The sequence below is a fragment of the Fulmarus glacialis genome, unplaced genomic scaffold (genome assembly GCF_000690835.1).
Source record: "Fulmarus glacialis isolate BGI_N327 unplaced genomic scaffold, ASM69083v1 scaffold42595, whole genome shotgun sequence".
In the NCBI taxonomy this organism is placed as follows: Eukaryota; Metazoa; Chordata; class Aves; order Procellariiformes; family Procellariidae; genus Fulmarus; species Fulmarus glacialis.
In genome coordinates this window covers 5,355-25,274 of record NW_009211888.1, presented here as the reverse complement: position 1 = coordinate 25,274, position 19,920 = coordinate 5,355, and the positions used below count along the sequence as shown (strand labels likewise).

The 19,920-nt window shown below is 39.1% G+C and overlaps 1 protein-coding gene across 1 annotated transcript; it reads left to right on the top strand.

The window, feature by feature from the left end:
• Window positions 1-793: 793 nt before the first annotated feature.
• Window positions 794-16,701, top strand: LOC104076735 (cyclin-dependent kinase 8; the record flags this gene model as incomplete). The annotated part of the gene is made up of 6 exons (XM_009577704.1): window positions 794-863; window positions 1,920-1,992; window positions 8,914-9,011; window positions 10,401-10,479; window positions 10,599-10,757; window positions 15,418-16,701. Coding segments are annotated over 6 exons (605 nt in total), but the record flags the coding sequence as incomplete, so codon positions are not given.
• Between the last annotated feature and the right edge of the window lie 3,219 nt (window positions 16,702-19,920).

The window sequence follows — 19,920 nt, the reverse complement described above, 5'->3', positions numbered from 1 at the left end:
TTGCATGGGGTTGTTGTTGGTTAAGCTCCCAGTGTTCTGCAATTGTGATAAGACTTAGTAAAGATTTGACTTGAATCAAACTATTTGCCCACAGAGCCTTTTCAGAGGTTACAGAGCGTAACACATTTGAGGCTAGGTGCTGGTAGTGATTTTTTTTTTTGTTTCATTTTTAAATCCATTTCAGGCTTTGTCTACACAGAGAAGTTGAGATGAAATATTCTTTAATTTGAGTGTGCAAGTGTTACTTTTTCTTAACCTTTTGTTGGCTAGAAGTATTTCTTTTACGTTGAGACAGCAGAAATTTATACCCAGTACCCCTGGGCATTTTTCTGTAACTAAAGACAGTGCTGTCAGAATGGAAGATCCCTTAGAAGGAGACGGTGTTTGCAGGAATCTTGTGTGCTCCTGTCCCAAGATCACGACTGTGCTTGAATAAATTAAATGACAGTCCTGAAGGGTGCAAGCACAAGGGCCAACACGTTTGTTCTTCTGGGTTGTGTTTTGGGCATATGGTGATCTTCACTGTAGCTGGCAGCTGTTTTTTTTAAAGTTCTTGAGTTAATTAGCACACAGCTGGAACCTCTTAGGTGTTGGTATTGTGAAGATTTATTGTGAAGAGGTGATGTAGGAATATGAGCCAAGGAGTACAAAGAAATAAGTAACTGCAAGGTTAGAGAAGCAGACTAAAAAAAAAATAAGGGCTATGGAGATACTTGGAAAGCCTTTGTTTTACTTGAGGGGGGGGAGGGAGGGGGGAAGAAAAAAAAAAGATTAATAAATACTGATTTTGCAGATAAAGATTGGGAAGACATAAAAAAGATGCCTGAACATTCAACTTTAATGAAAGATTTCCGGAGAAACACGTAAGTCTGCTTTGAGTTGAGCTTTCTTAAGAAAGCATATTTTACTTCTCCTTCCTACCCTAATTTTCTTGTAGCTCAGGTTTTTTTGTGTGTAGATGCCAAACAAGGACTATGAAATGGTTATGACTTAGATTGTGAAAAAAGAAAAATAAAGTTGTTTCATAATGGTGAACTTGGCCTTTTGAGGCGGTGTGAATCAGAAAAGTAGCCAGAGACAGACTGTAAATGGTAAGGTGGCAGGTGTGAAACTGGTGATGACAGTAAGACCCTGCACAGCTCTGAAGATTGCTAAGCACAGTTTGTCACAGCTGCTTCCAAATCTGTGGTACTGGAAATGATTTTTCTGTGATAGCTGCATAAAAGGGATCTGGTAACCTTATAATGTTTCCAGCAAACAGTGGGTGTAATTGTTGGGTTTGGTGTCTAGGGTAGCTTATGAAGGCTAAAGAGAAGAATACCTTTCAGTTTTGCTGTCGTATTGCCAGAGTCTAATACTCACACTTAAGACCCTACCTTGTTGCCTTGTTTCTACGCTGAGGGATTTGGGGCTGTACTGTTACATATGTTTCTTGCATCTGCCATGCTATTGTAACCATTTAGAAACCTTATTTCTGAGCTTCTCTTCAAAAAAGTGAATTCATGGATGTTCTTGTAGGAACTTGCAGGAGAGTGTTAAGATGGGCTTAGTATTTATCTCCATGTTTACTGGCATTAGAAGTATACAGAATGAAACTGTATAGTAGTAAAATTGCTAAAAGGCAATTTTAAATTGCCTTTAAATCCAAGTGATAGTTCGGTGTCTGCATGTGGGTTAAGAGTATGCTTTTTATGTGGATGTGATGTGTTTTTACTAGCATGTGAGGGAAACAGATGGATTTCTGTAGTGTCTGAATGTTTTTTTAAGCAATCACTGGTGTTGGTAGTTGTGGTTTTTTCCTGCTTAGTGGATTAGCAATGGAGACTAAAATATTCTTATCAATGTTTCATGGCTCCTAAGAGAGCTTTGCCGTATCAGATTTGCATATTAGAAGTATCACATTTTTTTTCCTTCTCTAGGTATACCAACTGCAGCCTTATCAAATATATGGAAAAACATAAAGTTAAACCAGATAGTAAGGCATTCCACTTGGTAAGTTCTTGCATGCAAACCCTCATATAAGCTACAGGTGTTCAAGCTGAGAGTTGAGCTGGTGTCAAGTATTCTGTGACTAACTTTATTTTATAAATATTATACCTTATTTTATAAATAAAGTCAGGAATAACTTATACTCTGCAATCTGAAAATTGCAAAACCCCTTTACCTTCTCACATTCATAAAAAGATTCTGTGAGTCATTAATTGGATTAGTTTCTGTATCAAGTATATGAGAAGTTTTCAGTCTTTAAGTCATGCTAAGCTTGTAGTTATATTTGCAATGTTGCTGCAACTCTTACCCATTTTGCTGCTTTGCATACTTTTAACAACCTATTTTTTAAAAAATAATCCTAAATGCATAATTTTTTTACATATTCATTATTAAGTTTACATCTTAGGCACTTCTGTTTAAAACAGAAAAAAAAAAATTAACTTGAGACTTGAATATTTAGTTTGGAAAATTTTAGTATGCCTTCCCAGTGCACCAATCCTCTGTAGCTTTCTTATCAAAACTTCCTAGTACTCTTACAACAATTGGTTTATCTCTAGAACATCTAACTCTCTTTTATTGAGGCTCTAGTTAAAATTATACACTTGCTCAGCCCTAGAAGTGCCTGTGTTACACTGTTTCAGATGTTACTGTATTGGGCCTTTTCTTCTGTGTTTTAAAGAACATTCCAGTTTCTAAAATAAACTCTCTATATAAAAGAATTTAAGTATGTCTGGTCTCTCTGAATGAATCTGATGTTTCCAACTCAGATTAAATGTTTTCAGGCTAGAATAATATTTACCTAATAAGGTAAATGTATTATTGGGGGGGGCAGGAGTGAGAGAAGAAAACAGGAAGCTTTTTGATCTTGGAGATGAGAGGAATAAAGTGGAGAAAAGGGAAGATGGTTAAGAGGCCTGGGTGTCTGAGGACCCTGCGGCTTTTGTTCAAGTCATTGGAAGCTGTACCTTCTCTGATGATCAGACCCAAGGCTTTTTAAGCAACCATCTTTTTTCTGTTCAGTACTTTCCTCCATATAAATTTTGAAATTTATCCTTCAGTCAGAGCAGCTCTGAGGCAATATTCTTCTTGTGGCGTACTGCATGAGCATTTTTGAATAAGGGTTTCCAAGCAGATGAGTTATACTGCACTGGTCTAAAATAGAATGTATATTCAAGGTTCAGATTAAAACCAAAAGTATAACCAGCTGAATCAAGTACTCATTGCAGGAAGTTACCTGGCAGTTTTATCATTATGCATCACTTACTGTGAAGTGGCTCTGCCCTCTGAAGTTAAAAGTTGGTGAAATGCTAGAGATGTTTACATAAGCAAGGAAACTAGTCCTCTCTGGTGGATTTTTGTATCCAAGCAGAACTGGAAGCTGCTGAACAGTAATGCATAAAAAGTTTATGTTGATATGTGAAGAACTGAAGTGCCTGTTACGCACAGGCAAAACAGTCCATCACATTTTGCCCATAATTAATCCAGTTTTTACCATGTGGCTGTTTATAACAGAGCTTCATAAATGCATTTTTAGTATTTAGCAAGATGTTCTTATGTTTTAGTATGAGAATACTCTAAAAAAGATATATTTGACATAGCAAGTAGATAATATCTCATATTCCTATCAAAGCCTAAGTAATATTTCTGAAAATTACATTACATAGTTCAACAAGCAAAAAACAATGAACCTGAAGTATGTATTGAATATGATGTTTTGCATAGAATGGGGTTTGGATATAAAAACTAGTCCTTGGACTCTTAAGTAAAGCAAATCGAGTGAATTTGCCGATCTTTCTCATCAGCCACTATAGGCCGGTGTTCCATAAAATTGTGCAACTGTGTGCATCTGTACTTACCTTTCTAACCCCATCTTCTTTGAGAACAAACATGCTGCTTGTCATCTACAAATTTGACTTGTAACATATTTGGAGTCTAAAGCTCTCAAAATTAAGCTTATGTTGCTATACCAAAAGCTGAAAGTGGCTGATTATCACTAGTGGTAATTGAGAAAACTCAGTCAGTTCTGCCTATTAAAATCAGTCGCATTAGATTTTCATATCATACCTAGGTGAAGTAAAAACCTTTTCCCTGCAACAATCTGTATAACATGGCCAGTGACTTCATCTTCAGGTAACGCTTTTCCCCTCCCTCGATTCCTCAACTATTTCTTTCTCACCACTTTCCAGTCTGCTGGTTTAACGCCAAGCTCAGGTAAAAGTGAGTAGTTCAGGCTTTGCTATACATCTTGGCAGTCCATAAAAAGACTTTCTCTGAATGATCTATGAGCTGTGAGTGCTCTGGCCAAACCGACCTGAAATTTCTCATCTGCTCTCCCAGTCTTGCAAGTTTAGAAATTGTTTTCAATAGAACAATAAAACTAGACACAAAATAATCACATGAGAATGGCTTAAAACACTTACTACAGCGTTTTCTCTTCTCCCTGCGGCATCACAACAGGGTGATAACTGTTTGAATGTATTCAGCATTTTTGTTCAGCATGTTTGTATTTATACCAAAAAGCAGCATTTACATTAAATTGCAAAATCGAGGAATGGTGTCCTTTACCAGGCCACTATCACCCTTCCATCCTTGGTCATATCTGTGAGTACTGAACAAGAGGACCAGAAGGGGAGTTTGAGCGTGGGCCCCTGACTGAACACGCTGCTTCGCTGCTACCTCACCCACTCGTTCCACTTTCGACCTCTACCCACCTTCCCTCGACAAAACTGGTAGCGAGAGAGCCAACTTTGTGCAATTTGGATGGTGCCAGTCAGTGTCACACAAGCTAAAAAGCAGGGTATTTAGTAGAGTAGACGTAGCCATGTTCTTTTGTACTTCCCATAGATATGAATTGTGAGGGAAGTACTGTCAAGCTCTAATAGAATCTTCTCTGTTTTTTTGCTAACTGCTGTCTGTCAGAACAATTCACTGAAAATCAGATCCCATTTAAAAACCCTGGTCTTTCCAAAGTAACATCTTAAAACACTGTTCAGGTGCTGTCAAAATCGGAAGGTGCCTTGGGTTTCCACTCTTGTGCTTGAGGGTAGGCTGAACTGCGGGTGAATGCCTTAGGCCCCTCCAGCAGAGCCTGAACAAGTTCAGCAAATCTCTTGGTACCAGTTCTTCCAGAGATAACTCCCAAAATCTAACTCTTCCACAAGCTGTCTCACAGCCCTTTTACTCTCTGCATCAGAACAGATTAAAAAACTGTTTACATCTACCATTGTAAAATATGCCAGTACTAATGATTCCAGGACTAGTAAATCCAGATATTGTTGTCATTGCCAAAAATGAAATATTTTGACTTCCCAACTTGAATTAACCAGATTTTTTTCCGTCTTTACTGACATTCATGCACATGGTCCCTTTTCACCTGCAGAACTGATGTGTTAACATGAGACAACTTTGGCTCCTTCCTGCTTCTGCAGCTTATATTTTTTTTCCACTTTCACTTTCCTGATTTTTTTTTTTATTCCCTACTTACTTGTTTATGCCCTAGAAAATGGGTATGCAGCTGCTGCTTCTGGTTAATTGAGTCATGTTTCATCTTCCATTTGGTTACTTTGGTCCATATGAACTGTAGTGATTGTCCCATTCATTTCTGATATATAAAGTTTACTGCATTTTTATTATGTCGTTCAGCCAGGTGATCTTTTAATTGATCAGTTTTTAAAATAGAAGATATTTGTAGTAATAAGTGGAAGATTCACTTCTGTGCTGGCACCTGAACAAGGGGAGCAAGATAAGAGTTTTGATCCCCTGTGTGATAATGGTTGTGCAATCATTAAACTTTTCTTGTGGTTTCTATTTTCTGTTGCTGATTATGACCAGGTTTGCTCACATCTTGTCAGCATGTGATGGACAGCTTTATAACTTAATTGCCAGAAATGATGCCAGAATTTTGCAATGTTTTTTGATTGTGATGTTTTTCAGCATGTTGGCAATTCTTTCTCATTTTTTGCCTTCTCCTTTTCTGGCTCCTGGGGTTGCTTTCTGAGCTGTTTGAGAGAACAAGAATTGTTCTGTTCAAACTGATATTCTACAAAGACTGCGTGCAGACTCAGAGAGCTGAAATAACTTATTGTGAGTCCTTGCTGATGTGAAAAACAAAACTGGATTGATGGTGGTAATACGTATTTATTATGTTCTTAACCATGCCATTAAAACTGAAGGCTGGGGAGTGAAAATGTACTTTCCTAACTGTAGCTATCTGCAGCGTGGTCTGCATTGTTGTTGTGTATGCTCACTTAATAGCTAGTGAAAGGAGATGATCAGTTCAGACATAGATCGTGACACTGGATCTTTATAAAAAGGTGAATTTAATCCCATGAAAAGTATGAATAGCAAATGTAAAATGAATATTACTTGCATATGTAGTTTCTGCATATCTTTTTTTATCATATCCATGATTAAAAAAAAAGCTATAGGTTCAAAGTGTAGCACTTCTTTTAAAGATCATTGTCTTTGACAATAAATCATGGTATAGTTTTGCCTTGGACACTGTATTCTATGGTGAAACATGAAGACTCACTATTTTCCTTTTTCTGTGTAGTATATGAAGGTTATCTCATTCTGCCTGTATATGTTGCTTGTCCAGCACAGCTGTATTCCACAAAACTGCTGGCTGGATGGGGAGAAGTACATGCACATATACCAGACCTTTTGAATAAGAAACACTTACTTTTAGAATGCATCACTGCTATTCAGTGCTAGAGTTAAATTAAATCCACTCTGGTCTGCTATTCCTAAAACAGAGGAAAATCTTGAGACCTGTGGAGACGGCGTTTCTAATGTGTTTTTAATTGAAAATCACTGCTGAGATGCTGCAGTGACAAATGTATAAAGTCCAGCCAGCTTCTGAAATGTTTACATAGCTGCCAAAAAGAGTGGAAGAGTAAAAACAGTACAAACAGTAAAAACAGTTTTTAGAATTACCTTTCAATATTTAACGTTGTGCTGAATTTAGACTTCATGTCTGTTATTGGTATTTGAAGTTACTCAGGAGGAGTTCCTGGCTATGTATCCTAAGCATTTCTCATAGCATGTCCATTTAAGGAGCAATTTTTTAACTCTTTTTATACAAATTTTTCACTTTGCTTTGGTTAGGTCAATTTTATTTTCTTAAATTTTCATTTGTATGTTACCTTAGGATTTTTTTTCTGCTACCTGTTACTGAAACATCTTGTGTGCCATTTTTTTTTAAGTTGGGCATCAGGCAGCAAATACCTAGCATGCTTCTTAGCCCTCTGTTAACGCTTCCCAAGGAGAATAAGAGGTGTTTTTTCAAAGGGTAAGGTTTTGCTGGATTTTTAGTTGAACTGAGTTCAACTATTTTGTAAAACATTATAGTTTGCCTTGTCTTCTGCATATTTATACTTTGAGGTCATCTTCATTGTCTTTAACTAACGCAGGCATTTTGGAAAGATTTTTTTTCATGTAGTTGATACCCGATTCATCAGTTGTTACAAAGATAAAGGCTGAGGTTTTACAATGATAGTGCAGCAGCACCAGAGCTCAGACTTGATGTGCTCATGGAGGGGGCAACTTATTAGACTTCTCTAGAGTATTTTGCAAAAAAACAACTAAAATTCAAGATTTTGCACAATGGCTCTTTTGAGCATCATGTAGCACACAGATCTGTCTGAGAGTCCATATTTGTCAGAATAAACATGCACATACTGGAGTGGATGATAAAAAGTGATGTGGCCAGGTGGGTTTTTTGAACATGTTGATTACTACTTTCTTTTACAGCATAAAGATTTTTCTAAGGAGTGACTTCATACAACATTTTTAAAATACTATGGATGACAATGGAGATGTACTAATATGACAATACTAAATAATGAGCAATAATGGACATGGAATCACTTTTGTTTATTAATTGCTAAGAATTATTTGAATTTAGATGGATATGATGTCGCTTCTTGTTAAGTGCAGTGTAGTTGAAGAAACCAGGCTTAATATGTGCATGTTACATCATCTTGTGGGAAGTGAACAGACCATTAAAGAGAGAAGGACTTGGAGGTACTGGTGGATGAAAAGCTAGACACGAGCCAGCATGCAGCCCAGAAAGCCAACCGTATCCTGGGCCGCATCAAAAGAAGTGTGGCCAGCAGGTCGAGGGAGGTGATCCTGCCCCTCTACTCTGTTCTGGTGAGACCCCACCTGGAGTCCTGCATCCAGCTCTGGAGCCCTCAGCACAGGAAAGACATGGACCTGTTGGAGCAGGTCCAGAGGAGACCCACAAAAATGATCAGGGGGCTGGAATACCTCTCCTGTGAAGAAAGGCTGAGAGAGTTGGGGTTGTTCAGCCTGGAGAAGAGAAGGCTTTGGGGAGACCTTATTGCAGCCTTTCAATACTTAAAGGGGGCTTATAAGAAAGATGGCAGCAAACTTTTTAGCAGGGCCTGTTGCAACAGGACAAGGGGAATGGTTTTAAACTAAAAGAGGGTAGATTTAGACTAGACAGAGGGAAGAAATTTTTTACGATGAGGGTGGTGAGACACTGGCACAGGTTGCCCAGAGAGGTCGTAGATGCCCCATCCCTGGAAACATTCAAGGTCAGGTTGGAGGGGGCTCTGAGCAACCTGATCTAGTTGTAGATGTCCCTGCCCATGGCAGGGGGGTTGGACTAGATAACCTTTAAAGGTCCCTTCCAACCCAAACTATTCTATGGTTCTATGATTAAAGCTGCTGGTACCTTGTGGTAACTAGAACTAATTGAGTGTCCTGGGCTTTGCAAGTAAAAATAGCTGTTCTTCGATGGGAAATGAAGTTACTATTTTAACAAGAGAGAAGAATGTGGTTATGCCATTTATGGTTAGGGTTTTGAGTTGGGACTCATTTGTATCAGCTTGTCTTTCAGGAATAATACAGTGAAGTTTCTGTAAATGGTTTTGGTAATGCAGAGCTTTTTTTTTGCAGCTTCAGAAATTGCTCACTATGGATCCAATAAAAAGAATTACCTCAGAACAGGCTATGCAGGATCCCTATTTCTTAGAAGATCCTCTTCCCACATCCGAGTAAGTGGTCAGTTTATTAACCTATCAGTACATCCAGAGATGCTTTAGAAATGTGTGCTTTCTCTCTGCTATAAATAATGTTTGTGAATATTGAGCTAAATATTACTGTCTAACAACCAAAGAAAGCTATAACCACTAAAATGCCATTTGTGGTTTTTAAAATTAAGTAGCATTCTTATTAATCTCTTGCCTTATGGAACTTTGATCCTATTAGTCGTAGCACTAATCTTGTTACTCACTGACAGGTTGATTATGCATGCTACAGATCTTTGTAGACAACTGGTAAGTGCCCGCAGGTCCACTTCTCTGCTCCAGAATGCCAGATGACGCTCTCTAATTAGTTTACATTTTTCTGTCTTAGCCTTTGTTGTAAATTCAGTGGGTGGGGGAGCTCTGTGTCTCTGTGCTGTCATCCTTAACAACTTAAATCCATTTTCTGTAGACACTCCTCTTTTTTTTTTTTTTGCGCAGGGAGATGTACAAAAGGAAGAAAATTTAGGGATAATGAATAATTTCATTAAAAATTAAGCTCCCCTCCCAAAAGACTAGCCAGAGAGCATGATTGTGCACCTTTTTAGGAAAGCTATTAGTACATCCTGTGTATGATTCTCTACCATTATCTAGGGAAGAATTTATAGAATATGGTGTGTATATTTATACGCAATTAATTAAAAATTATTTCACTAAAACCTACTGAATTATTTATAACAGCTCCTGACCTGCCTCTGTGATTTAATGTTGTCATGTGAATGATTTGCTTTTGCAGAAACTGCTTTTAGGACAGTGTTTGGCTTTTTTCTGAACTTTAGGTTGGCATTTTAATGTGAATACACAATGAATAATGCTAACAGGTGTACAGAGACTTTATTATAAATACATTCTACAGATGAAGGGCAGGTAAATATTAGCTCACACTAGCAGTAGCAAATTCATGTGGAGCATGAGATATGAATTGACAGATGAAATTTCTAGTTATTTTTAAACATTGTTCCAGGTGGTTTTAGTAATAGTCAGTGGAGTTTCCAGGGTTATTTTTAGTTAGTCCTGAGATTGTGAATTACACGATAGCTGGATTAAGATAGCTCTTTGTGCCCTTGCAGATATCTAACAAGTGGTGTACCTTTCCAGCCACGTTTGGTCACCAGTTACCAGAAACCGTGAAAACTATTAGGAGTTTAAATGAGTGTATAAGAGGCAACTGAAGATTAAAAATAAATGTGAATAAGTTTACAAAGTTTAGACATTGAAAGTAAGACCGGGAAAACTTCTCCGATAGTTAAGGGTTGCTGTGGCTCAGGCAACTTGAAACTAGCATGGGTGAAGTATGAATCTTACAGGTCTAACCCTTCTGTTCTAATACAGTGATAAATAGACTTTTTTGGGGGGCAGTGTTTTTGCAGGTTGTCAAATCCCTTACCCAAAACGAGAATTTTTAACAGAAGAAGAACCAGATGATAAAGGAGACAAAGTAAGTACTGGAAGAACAGTATGATCATGCTTCACTGGCTTTCACACTATTTCCTGTTTTCATGTTATTTCATGTACTGCTTTTGAGTTGAAATTTTTCTTTGTGTTTAAATAATTGAGAAGAACCAGCAGCAGCAGCAGGGCAATAACCATACTAATGGAACTGGTCATCCAGGGAACCAAGACAACAGTCACACACAGGGACCCCCACTGAAAAAAGTGAGAGTTGTTCCTCCTACCACTACCTCAGGTGGACTTATTATGACCTCAGACTATCAGGTATTTGTTTATTCACATATTGTGTATTTGGTTCTCATGTTTGCAACAGTGTTTCTTTAAGCTAAAAAAGTAATTCTGTGAATGTCATTGTATTAACTGTGGGGGTTTTTTTTTTTTTGCATCTTTCAGATGTTTTTTCAGATGCATTAGTTGACGGTTTGCCTGTAAATTGATATGCTGGTGCTTTTTAAGTTAGCAGTTCTAAAGAAATTAGGATCAAATATTATTACAGTTATTAATTTTTTACCTTCATGTGAGGGAATGCTGATTGTGAACCAAAAGCCTGTTGTGCTGCAGTCTGTATGACCTAAAAATACCATTCCTTATTTGCACAAGCCTGCAATGGTAGGAGGCAGAGGTTATTGCAATTAACAAGCTGTGAAATAAGAATCTGAACAAGAGTTTTAGTTGGGCAAATGGATGGGAAAGCAATATTTCGGATGACAAACAGAAGGACTTGACATGATGCTGTCATAATCTGTGTTTGAAGACCAAGGGAGATTACAGGTTGAGTAAGCCTAGTATTACAGATCTGAAGAGACACCTGAAGTGGTGGCGATCAATGAGTGAGGAAGAAGAGGAGTAGTGTAGGAAAAAGCTTGAGGATAACTTGAAAACTGTGTTCTAGTCTTTCTGCATTTGAGCTTGTGGTCAAACGTTAGGAAATCAGAAGGGTCTGGAGCTGAAGAATATCTGAGAGTCATCCCAGGGAATGATACCTGAATTTGAGGGTTTGGATGAGGTTACTCTTGGAGACTGAGGAAAAGAGAGTTAAGGACAGAACCTTTAGTTAATACCAGCTAAGAAATTCCAAAAGAGGGAGCAAGGAAGACTTTTCAAATGACATGCACAGTTAGGTTGCAGATTTTGGAAGCCTAGTGAATAGAAGATTTCAAAAGGAAGCATGCTGGTGGAAATGTTAGCCTGCAGGAACTCTTACGTACTGGTTCACATGGAATGCATAGTACAGAAGGCCAATTGGAAGAGAGTCTTGGATGGAATGGAAAGATGGGGAAGTCAGAAATTACTGGCAGTGTTTTCAGTTAATTTAAAGATTGATATCTAAATCTGGAACCCTAACATCTGTAACCCGCTTGGCAATGCTTGTATTCTGTAGCAAAACTTAGGGACAGTTAAAGAACGGTGTCAGTAAAACTGCTGCTGTCACCTTGCTTTGTACAGTTTGATACTGTTTCTCCATAAACACCAATGGGTTTTGAAATCTTCTATTTCAGAGTTTGTTCTTGAGAGTACCAGATGTCCTCAAAGCCTGCCTGGGAGCATTATCCTCATCCTTATATAAATCTGTATGTCCAGCCTTGGCCAAAACTTGAAAGCACTGAAAAATGTAAAACAAGGTCATTTTCAGGAGCTTTACTGTGAGATGCTTCATATAGTGCCCAAGTGCCTTTGCTCAGCTTATCCCACATCATCAATAGCATATCAGTTTTCAAGTTGTTCTCTTTGAACAATAAAGATTTTTAGAGCTGTTGCAAATAGTAGTCAGCCTTAACTACTGTGCCGCAGTGTGGGGTGCCTCTAAGTATAAACATTCCTTTAGTTGGGTTATGCATCATAGAGCACTTCTTTACAGGAGATTCATCCCATTCAATTTGGCAAGCTGCAAAGTTGATTGCTGTTGGAGCCTTTTAGCTGGCTCTATGACTTCTGTGTGTTTATTTTTAAGAAGGCAAATGCAACTCTAGCTCTCTTAATCTTCCCCTCATGTTGAGTCACATATCTAAGGAGATTGATGCAGAGGTTGCATGTACTGTGTCAGGGAGCCCCATTTACGTGCCCTATTTACATGCCCTTCACCTCATGTTGCTGCTGCAGCTTGGCAGCTTGAACAAATTTTGGCTTCCACTTCTGTGAGCAAGAGCTGAGGTTTGCTAGTTGAGAAGTCAGAAGACTCGAATTGCTTCGGCAGGAGTTAACGTTGGTTTGTTTTCAGCTCACGCTCATCAAAACTTCGTACTCTCAGATATCCATCCCAGGATTGTAGCTGGGGGCAGCCTTTGTCAACAAATGTAATTTCAGAATACTTTTGCCTTGAGATAGTGGTAACTGCTGCTTTGCTATCTCAGGAGCTCTTTTTGGTAACTTGACCGCTGCTGACTAATCTTTTTGCTGTCTCTCTAGGAGGCAAAACACCTGGTTTTAAAAAAAAAAAAAAGACATCTCCCCTCCAGTCTTGCAAGAAGGCAGTGGGTAGATTTGTTCTGATTAAGGTATCTGGAAAACACGGTAATGAGAGGGAGGAGACCTGAACTTGCTGGCACTGGAACAAAAGCAGTTAAGAGTAGCCTATTGGTGGTTTCAGATCTCCCTGAAAAAAATTCCTCACATTTTTTGCTTCTGATCCTGCAACTTGAGGAGGTGGCAAACAAATATTACAATACAGCCCTCTGTTTTAATCAAACACCTGTTCCTTTGTTCTTCATTTAATTTGGTCAAATTCCCCATATAAAGCTTGTGAAGAAGGATTGCCATCTCCTGGGCAAGACACACTAAGACAGTTTGTCCAGCCACTCAGAAGTCAAATCACTCTCTGCAGAGCAAGTTGACCTTGTATCTTTTTCTGCCATGCATAAAAATAGTAGACACATGGCACACAGACTTCCTTGCTTTCTCATTTAAATCTGCAATGTGACACTTCCAAAGGCAATGTGACTAAAAGGCTGGAGCAATGCCACTACTGTGAGCTTTTCCTTGTGATAACCCCCTGGGTGCTTAATGGTATTTAGAAAGGATTGGATATTTACATTTGTTCTTAAACAAAAGCCATTTGTTGTGCTGGGTGTCATGAAAGAATCTGATGATTTTTAATTGCCTCCGTCTTAAAATAAGATGTATTTTGGAAGTCAGGATGCAGAAGGTGTTTACAACTGACGTGCATGGTCAGTTTTTAAATGGTTAAACTTGTGATAGTTTCCTACCTACAGGAGCCACGCTTGGGCAAAAAGAATATTCAGGGATTTTTGCTCTGTGGGGTACATCCTATATTTCTTACATGGAGAAGGGTGACCCAGAGCTGTGGCACTTTTGTTGACGAGTGACTTAGTCCATCTCTCAAGAGTGAAGGCAAATGTCACAGAAGTGCAATCACTGTGTTAATGGTGCAGTTCAGCAGTAGTGGTTTGTTCTTGCTGGCCTTAAGTGCTGGTCCAGCCATTTCTTCCCCTTTACACTATACACCCCCAGAGAATTAGCTCAGTCCTGTGAGCGTATGTTAACAAGTAGATTTTGCCTTTTCATTTCTGCCATCATCTCAGCATCCTGATTATAGCTTCTGTTCTAAATGCTGAATGTCAGGAAAAAAAAAAATGGAGTTGTTATTTATTATTTTATAAAGTCTGTAAAGCTATTTTCATATTTTACTTTTTCAGGATGTTGGTTCACCATAGTTTTGTGTATTCAGGTCTTGGTAGCAATATCCTACTCCTGGAATATTCACCTTAAGAAAGTTTGCAGACCTTTACTAGAAGCAGCTTTTGCTAACAATCCTTGTGATATCAAGAGTTAGAAGTTAAACAGCAGTTTCTAAACACTGCAACATTTGTGTGTGTGTGCAAACCTTAACATACACATAACACAATTTCATTACATTACTGTTTTAATTTAGTGAAATGTTAAATGCTACTAAGTGGTCATATGCTTAGATTGAAAATCCCACATGCAGTCCATTTTTTCCTTTGTAACACATGATGTGTAAATAACTAACTTTTAGGCTAAAATTGAAGTAGGCAGTTGCTGGTTTGCTCAGAGCTTCTTGCAATGATGAATGCTCCACTCAATAAGTAATTGTAGAAGTGCTGGTTGAAAGGGGTCTCTGGAGACCATCTAGCTTAATCTCCCACTTGAAGCAGGACTTGCTAATGCTAAATCAGGTCAGCCATGGCTTTGTTTAGCTGAGTCTTAAAAACCTCCATAGATAGTGTCTTCACTGCCTCTCTGGGCAAGTTCTTCTAGTGCTGTACTAGCCTCTCAGTGAATTTTTTTCCCTAATGTCCAACCTGAACCTCCCAAGCCATAGCCTATGGCCATTTCCCCTTGAAACATCTGGTTCCACTGAGAAGACTCTGGCTGTTGTCTTTTACAACTACTTGAAGGAGAGTTACGCTGCTACTAGATGACGCCTTAGCCTAAACAATCACAGCTCTCTCAGCCTTTACTCCTAGGTCACACAAAAGGGTGGCAAGCATATCCTTTGTTTAGGGAAATCTCCGGAATAATGCAGTGGCTCATCAGCAGTAGGGTGCACCATTCAGACCCCCACCCCAACATACCTTCCAGGTAAAGGGAAGGGAGCAAGTGGAGAAGACCACTGCCGTGAGCAGTGGTAGCCTTGTGTAACATGCAAGTGTACCGTAGCCGTCTGGAGGGTTGACTGGAGGTTTGACTATGGTGGGTGTAGATTCACAGGAGGTAATTGGGATGAATACTGAAGGGTGGTAACTGTCACTTTCTAATCTGGTATTCCTGATGTTCATCCCTGTACCTGCTGTAATCAGAATAAGTGAAAAGAAGCTTGGCAGTGCAGCTGGTTTGAGGCTTTGTGTGGTCAGTACCTCGTGAAGAAATAAACCGGTAGGTGAAACTGTCTTGCAGTGTACCTGTTACGAAGGACTGCATTTCCTCTGCTTTTACCCCTCTGCAGCGTTCCAACCCCCATGCTGCCTACCCCAACCCCGGACCAAGCACATCACAGCCACAGAGCAGCATGGGATATTCAACTACCTCCCAGCAGCCGCCACAGTACTCGCATCAGACACATCGGTACTGAGCTGCACCCCAATAACGTCAATGCACTGTTGCTAATGCTGCAGGACCGGCCGCACAGCTGCCTGCCTGGAACCCGGCTTGGGCCACGAGAATGTACTGTACAACCACACCTCCAACCTGTCCGATCGCCACGATCCACCTCCTTCCACAGAGCGGAGTAGTGGCTCCCAAATTGTACCTGGTTTTGGGGTTAGACTTGAAAAGAAAGTGCTAGCACAGTTTGTGTTGTGGATACGCTACTTCCATAGTTTACTTGACATGGTTCAGACTGACCGATGCATTTTTTTCAGTGACAGTCTGTAGCAGTTGAAGCTGTGAAATGTGCTAGGGGCAAGCATTTTTGTTGTCGTATGTGGTGAATTCTCTTGATGTAACAACTTTATCTGACCAATAGTACACAACATCTTTGAACTGGTACTTGAAGCATACAGTATATGTTACCATGGCAAAAAAGCAAACTAACCGTGACTCTGAGACAATTTTGATAGACATTTATTTTTAGTGACTTTTGTGGGTTGGTTCATTTTCCACCTAGATCAATGTTTTATGACCGACACGATTGCTACGATGAGATTTTCTTAAGAACATGAAAATGTTTGCATTTTTTTCCAGCAATTACAAATGTCCCAAAGATTAATTTCCAACATAAGTTTTTGTTTTTAAATCTATGACTTGACTGGTATTAAAGCTGCTATTTGATAGTAAAATAAGTATGTTGTCATTGATATAAACATGTTTGGTTCAGCAAACAAACTAAAATGATTGTCATAGACAGTGGTTTTTTTTTTTTCCTGTTGGTGTTAATGATTTGTGAGCATGCTTTGGGATTAAAAAAGCATGAATGATATTTCCTAAAAAGGTGCGGCATCCATTCAGATATTTCGTCATGATTTTTGAGAACCAGCTTGGTGTAGTGGATTTTAAATTTTGTTCAGTTAATTATTTTTTTTTAAATATTCGCACGTTGTTTAGGGGTGCCATTCCTACAGCAGAGGATCAAGGTGTTAGGAGAGCCTTAGAATTTATGAGGAAAAACTTACATACAATGTACTGTATCAAACTATTTTACATGAATGACGCAAGTATTCTGAATAAAAAAAAAATCAAACATTGTTAAAACAAGGTGTTATGTAATAAATTTATTTTTCATAAATCTGCATATGACCTTTGCCTGTATTCCTTTTTATCAGCGACAACACCCCGCTCCCCCGTTGTACTTCCATATTGGGTTGTGTCCTGAGAAACAGTATCTGACAGGAATTTTTCTGGCAAGTGGGCAGGCTTCTATTAACTGCTGAGAAGGATTTTTTTTTTTTTTAATAGCAGAAAAGAATGCCTTCGTAACACATCGTGACCCCAGTTGTGTACATGTAGCTGATCAGCTGGAGATACACTGAATGTGGGTTTATTACTAGCTACATTTCATAGATCCGACAGCTCCTTTTCATCTACAAAATCTAGAGCCATTCCTGTCTGAATAGTTCTTCGAAGGTTTCTGTAACTCATTCTTATCTTTGTATCTAATACCACAGCATGATTTAATGACATAAATATATGCAATATATGTAGGACTTTTTTCTGCAAGTGCTTCATGTAGTGTGAATATCAACTGATGTGATCCATTCAAATGCACTGAGCTGCTGATGGGGGGCAAAAGAAAAACCAAATCGGTAGCCAGCCGGAAATGCAAACCATGTTTGAAGTGAAGATAAAATTATCTGAGTGGAGTAAAGGTTTAAGTATTCAGGAGACTTAAAACTAAAGGAAAAAATCTGAGTGCAAAGTTTACGCTGCATTAGTAATACTGTATGATACCCTCTTCATTTTGACATAGTGTTGTCAAAATCTGGCTTTCCTCAGTTTCTGGAACACAAATAAATAAATAGGTGGGAATGCCTTAAACTTCTTTTTGGTTTGTCTTTCAAGTGAAAGCCTTTTTTCATCCTTTCCTTAATTTATGTATAGGCTTTGAACTTGCCTGTTCAGTATCTCCAGACTCTTCCCAGGTTCTGAAATGGTGACAAGAGTAACTTTTCTTTGGCTAAAGTACTATTGGCCTAGATTTTTTGTTTTCTTATCAATGCATATTTATATTAATGCATAATAGCTAATATTATTCATATTAATGCAAACCTTATTGGATACCAGTATGCTGTGATGTCTCCAATGCTTTGTATAAAAGTAACAGGCTGGCTTTAATTTCATTTTTGCAAAGGGAAATGCATCCAACTGACAAAAAGGACTCTTGCCATTAGTTTGCGCTTAAATTTGATTTTCCTATTAAGAAGGTTTTTGAGATGAAGATGCAGCTTATCAACTAATTATAGTAAAGCTAAATTATACTCTACATTTAGTTCTAAATAGTCTGCTACTCCATTTGCAGTAATTTCATTCATTTTACTCCATTTTTAGTAGACGTATTGCAGATTACCTCAACAAACTGAGATCCTACAGGCAAGTCAAATCTTAATATTTGACTTGTTCTGATGTCTGAGTCAGCTGGTTGTTTGGGAGGAGGAATCTGAGGTTTCTTTCTCTAGAACTGCAGAAAGAAAAGGTTTTTCAATGCTTGGTATAACGTCTGATACCTTCAAGACGGGTATGTTTCTGTTGCAGATAAGGTTAATCTTGTTATATTCATGACGATTGTAAATTATGTTCTGCATCAAATAAGTTTTTTAATACTGGTTTTAGGAATACTGAGGGCAAGGCTCTAAATTACTTTCCTGAACTGTTTTAAAAAAAAAAAAAAATTAATCCTGTCCCTGTTTTGCTCTGGGGAGCTTTTTATGTGAGAGTTACAGAAAGGGGAGAAGACGAAAGTACCTTTGAAAACATTTAATAGAAGTGTTGCAAATTCCCGTGAGGGAGATGGCAGCTCGGCATGCAGCAGCCGGCGTGTGAGCCATGGCTCTTCCCTCGCCTAGCTCAGCTTTTGTTACTGGATTCAAGAACTTCAAAGCTTTTCATTTTTCACCAACAATTACCTGGACCAATCTGAGTGTATTTCAAATAGCTCAAGTCTGGGAGCCTGTCTTTGTTGCTCTGATTAAAGAACAAATTGTTTTCTGGAGTAGGCTTATGTTGAAAATGGACAAGCTTAACTCGATCATGAGGATAAATACGCTATTGCACTTTCACCTTGGCACTTCTAGCAAGTCTAGCTTGTGGCAGCTCTGAATTTATTGTACCTGATAAGAACCCAGCTTCTTTAAGAAGCAACAAATAACTTCTGCAGTGACCCCTTTTGAAGAGGGTTTCAGCATTAGTGGTGGGGAGGAGCAGTCTGAGGAAGGAAATGAGCCCGGTTCTGTCCTGTCCCCTCCTGTGTGTATATGTAATTGGAAAATACTCACTGAATTGCCCGTGGCAGTGCCCAAGCGATGCCCAGCTGAGGGGTAAGCCAGCGTTAGTTCAGGTTTTCTTTCAGCTCTCTTCTTCCTTCATTCTGAAGCCACTGCTGGGGAGAGTCTCTTCTGGGTCTGGGGTGATTCATCTGTAGGTGGCAAGCTCCTCAAGCAGCTAGGGTGGTAGGCCTGAGCAGGAGAGGAGTGAGCAAACACATCTCTCCAAATTCCTTTTTACTTTCTGTGTGCAATGCTTAATTTTTATGGGGTTTATGTTTCCATGCTTTGCTTTCCCAGGGGAGATACTTAATGCAGGTGGCAGGTATCTGCCATTGCCTGTTCAAACAGTATCGCAGTCCTTGGCATCTTGTTTGTGCTAGATGGGCTCCTCCGAAAGAAAAGAGCAAGTTCCTCCGTGTTTCTGTGCTGAGGGCCAGCAGCAGCCCAAGTCCCAAGTGTCTCATCAGCTACCGTGTCCATGGTAGCTTTGCACAGAGCTTTCTCCACAACATGAAGCAGCACATTTTTGTGAGACTGATCATTAGGATGTTATAATTTCTGATTATTAGGATTTTATTTTACACGAAGTGGTGTCAACTCAACTCTCCTTTGCGAACTGAAACAAGAAGAAGACAGCAAAGCATGAGTGGAGTGTAAGTGAAGCATGCAGGGGTTAGCCATGTCATGTGAAACGGCCTTAAGCTCTGTCAAAAAGGATCTTGGAAGCTGTTCCTGTCTTTTACACCTTGTGGTATGTCTTTTGCCGGTTCAGACCCCAGCAGAGGTGGCAATTAGTGAGAACAAGGGCTGGAGTCAGTTGCAAGTGAAAGTTTTATGTGAAGAAATGACTTGTGCTGTTCCCCGGTGTCCATTGATTTCTTTCTAAAATTGCTCTTTGAACAATAAGCAGCTCCTGTTGTATCTCCCCCAAGCCCATCCTGGCTTCACTAAAATGCAAGCTGTGATCTCTGCCTTTCATGTATGGTGGCTGTTGATGATTTTATGGGCACGGTTAGGCAGTTTGACTGCCA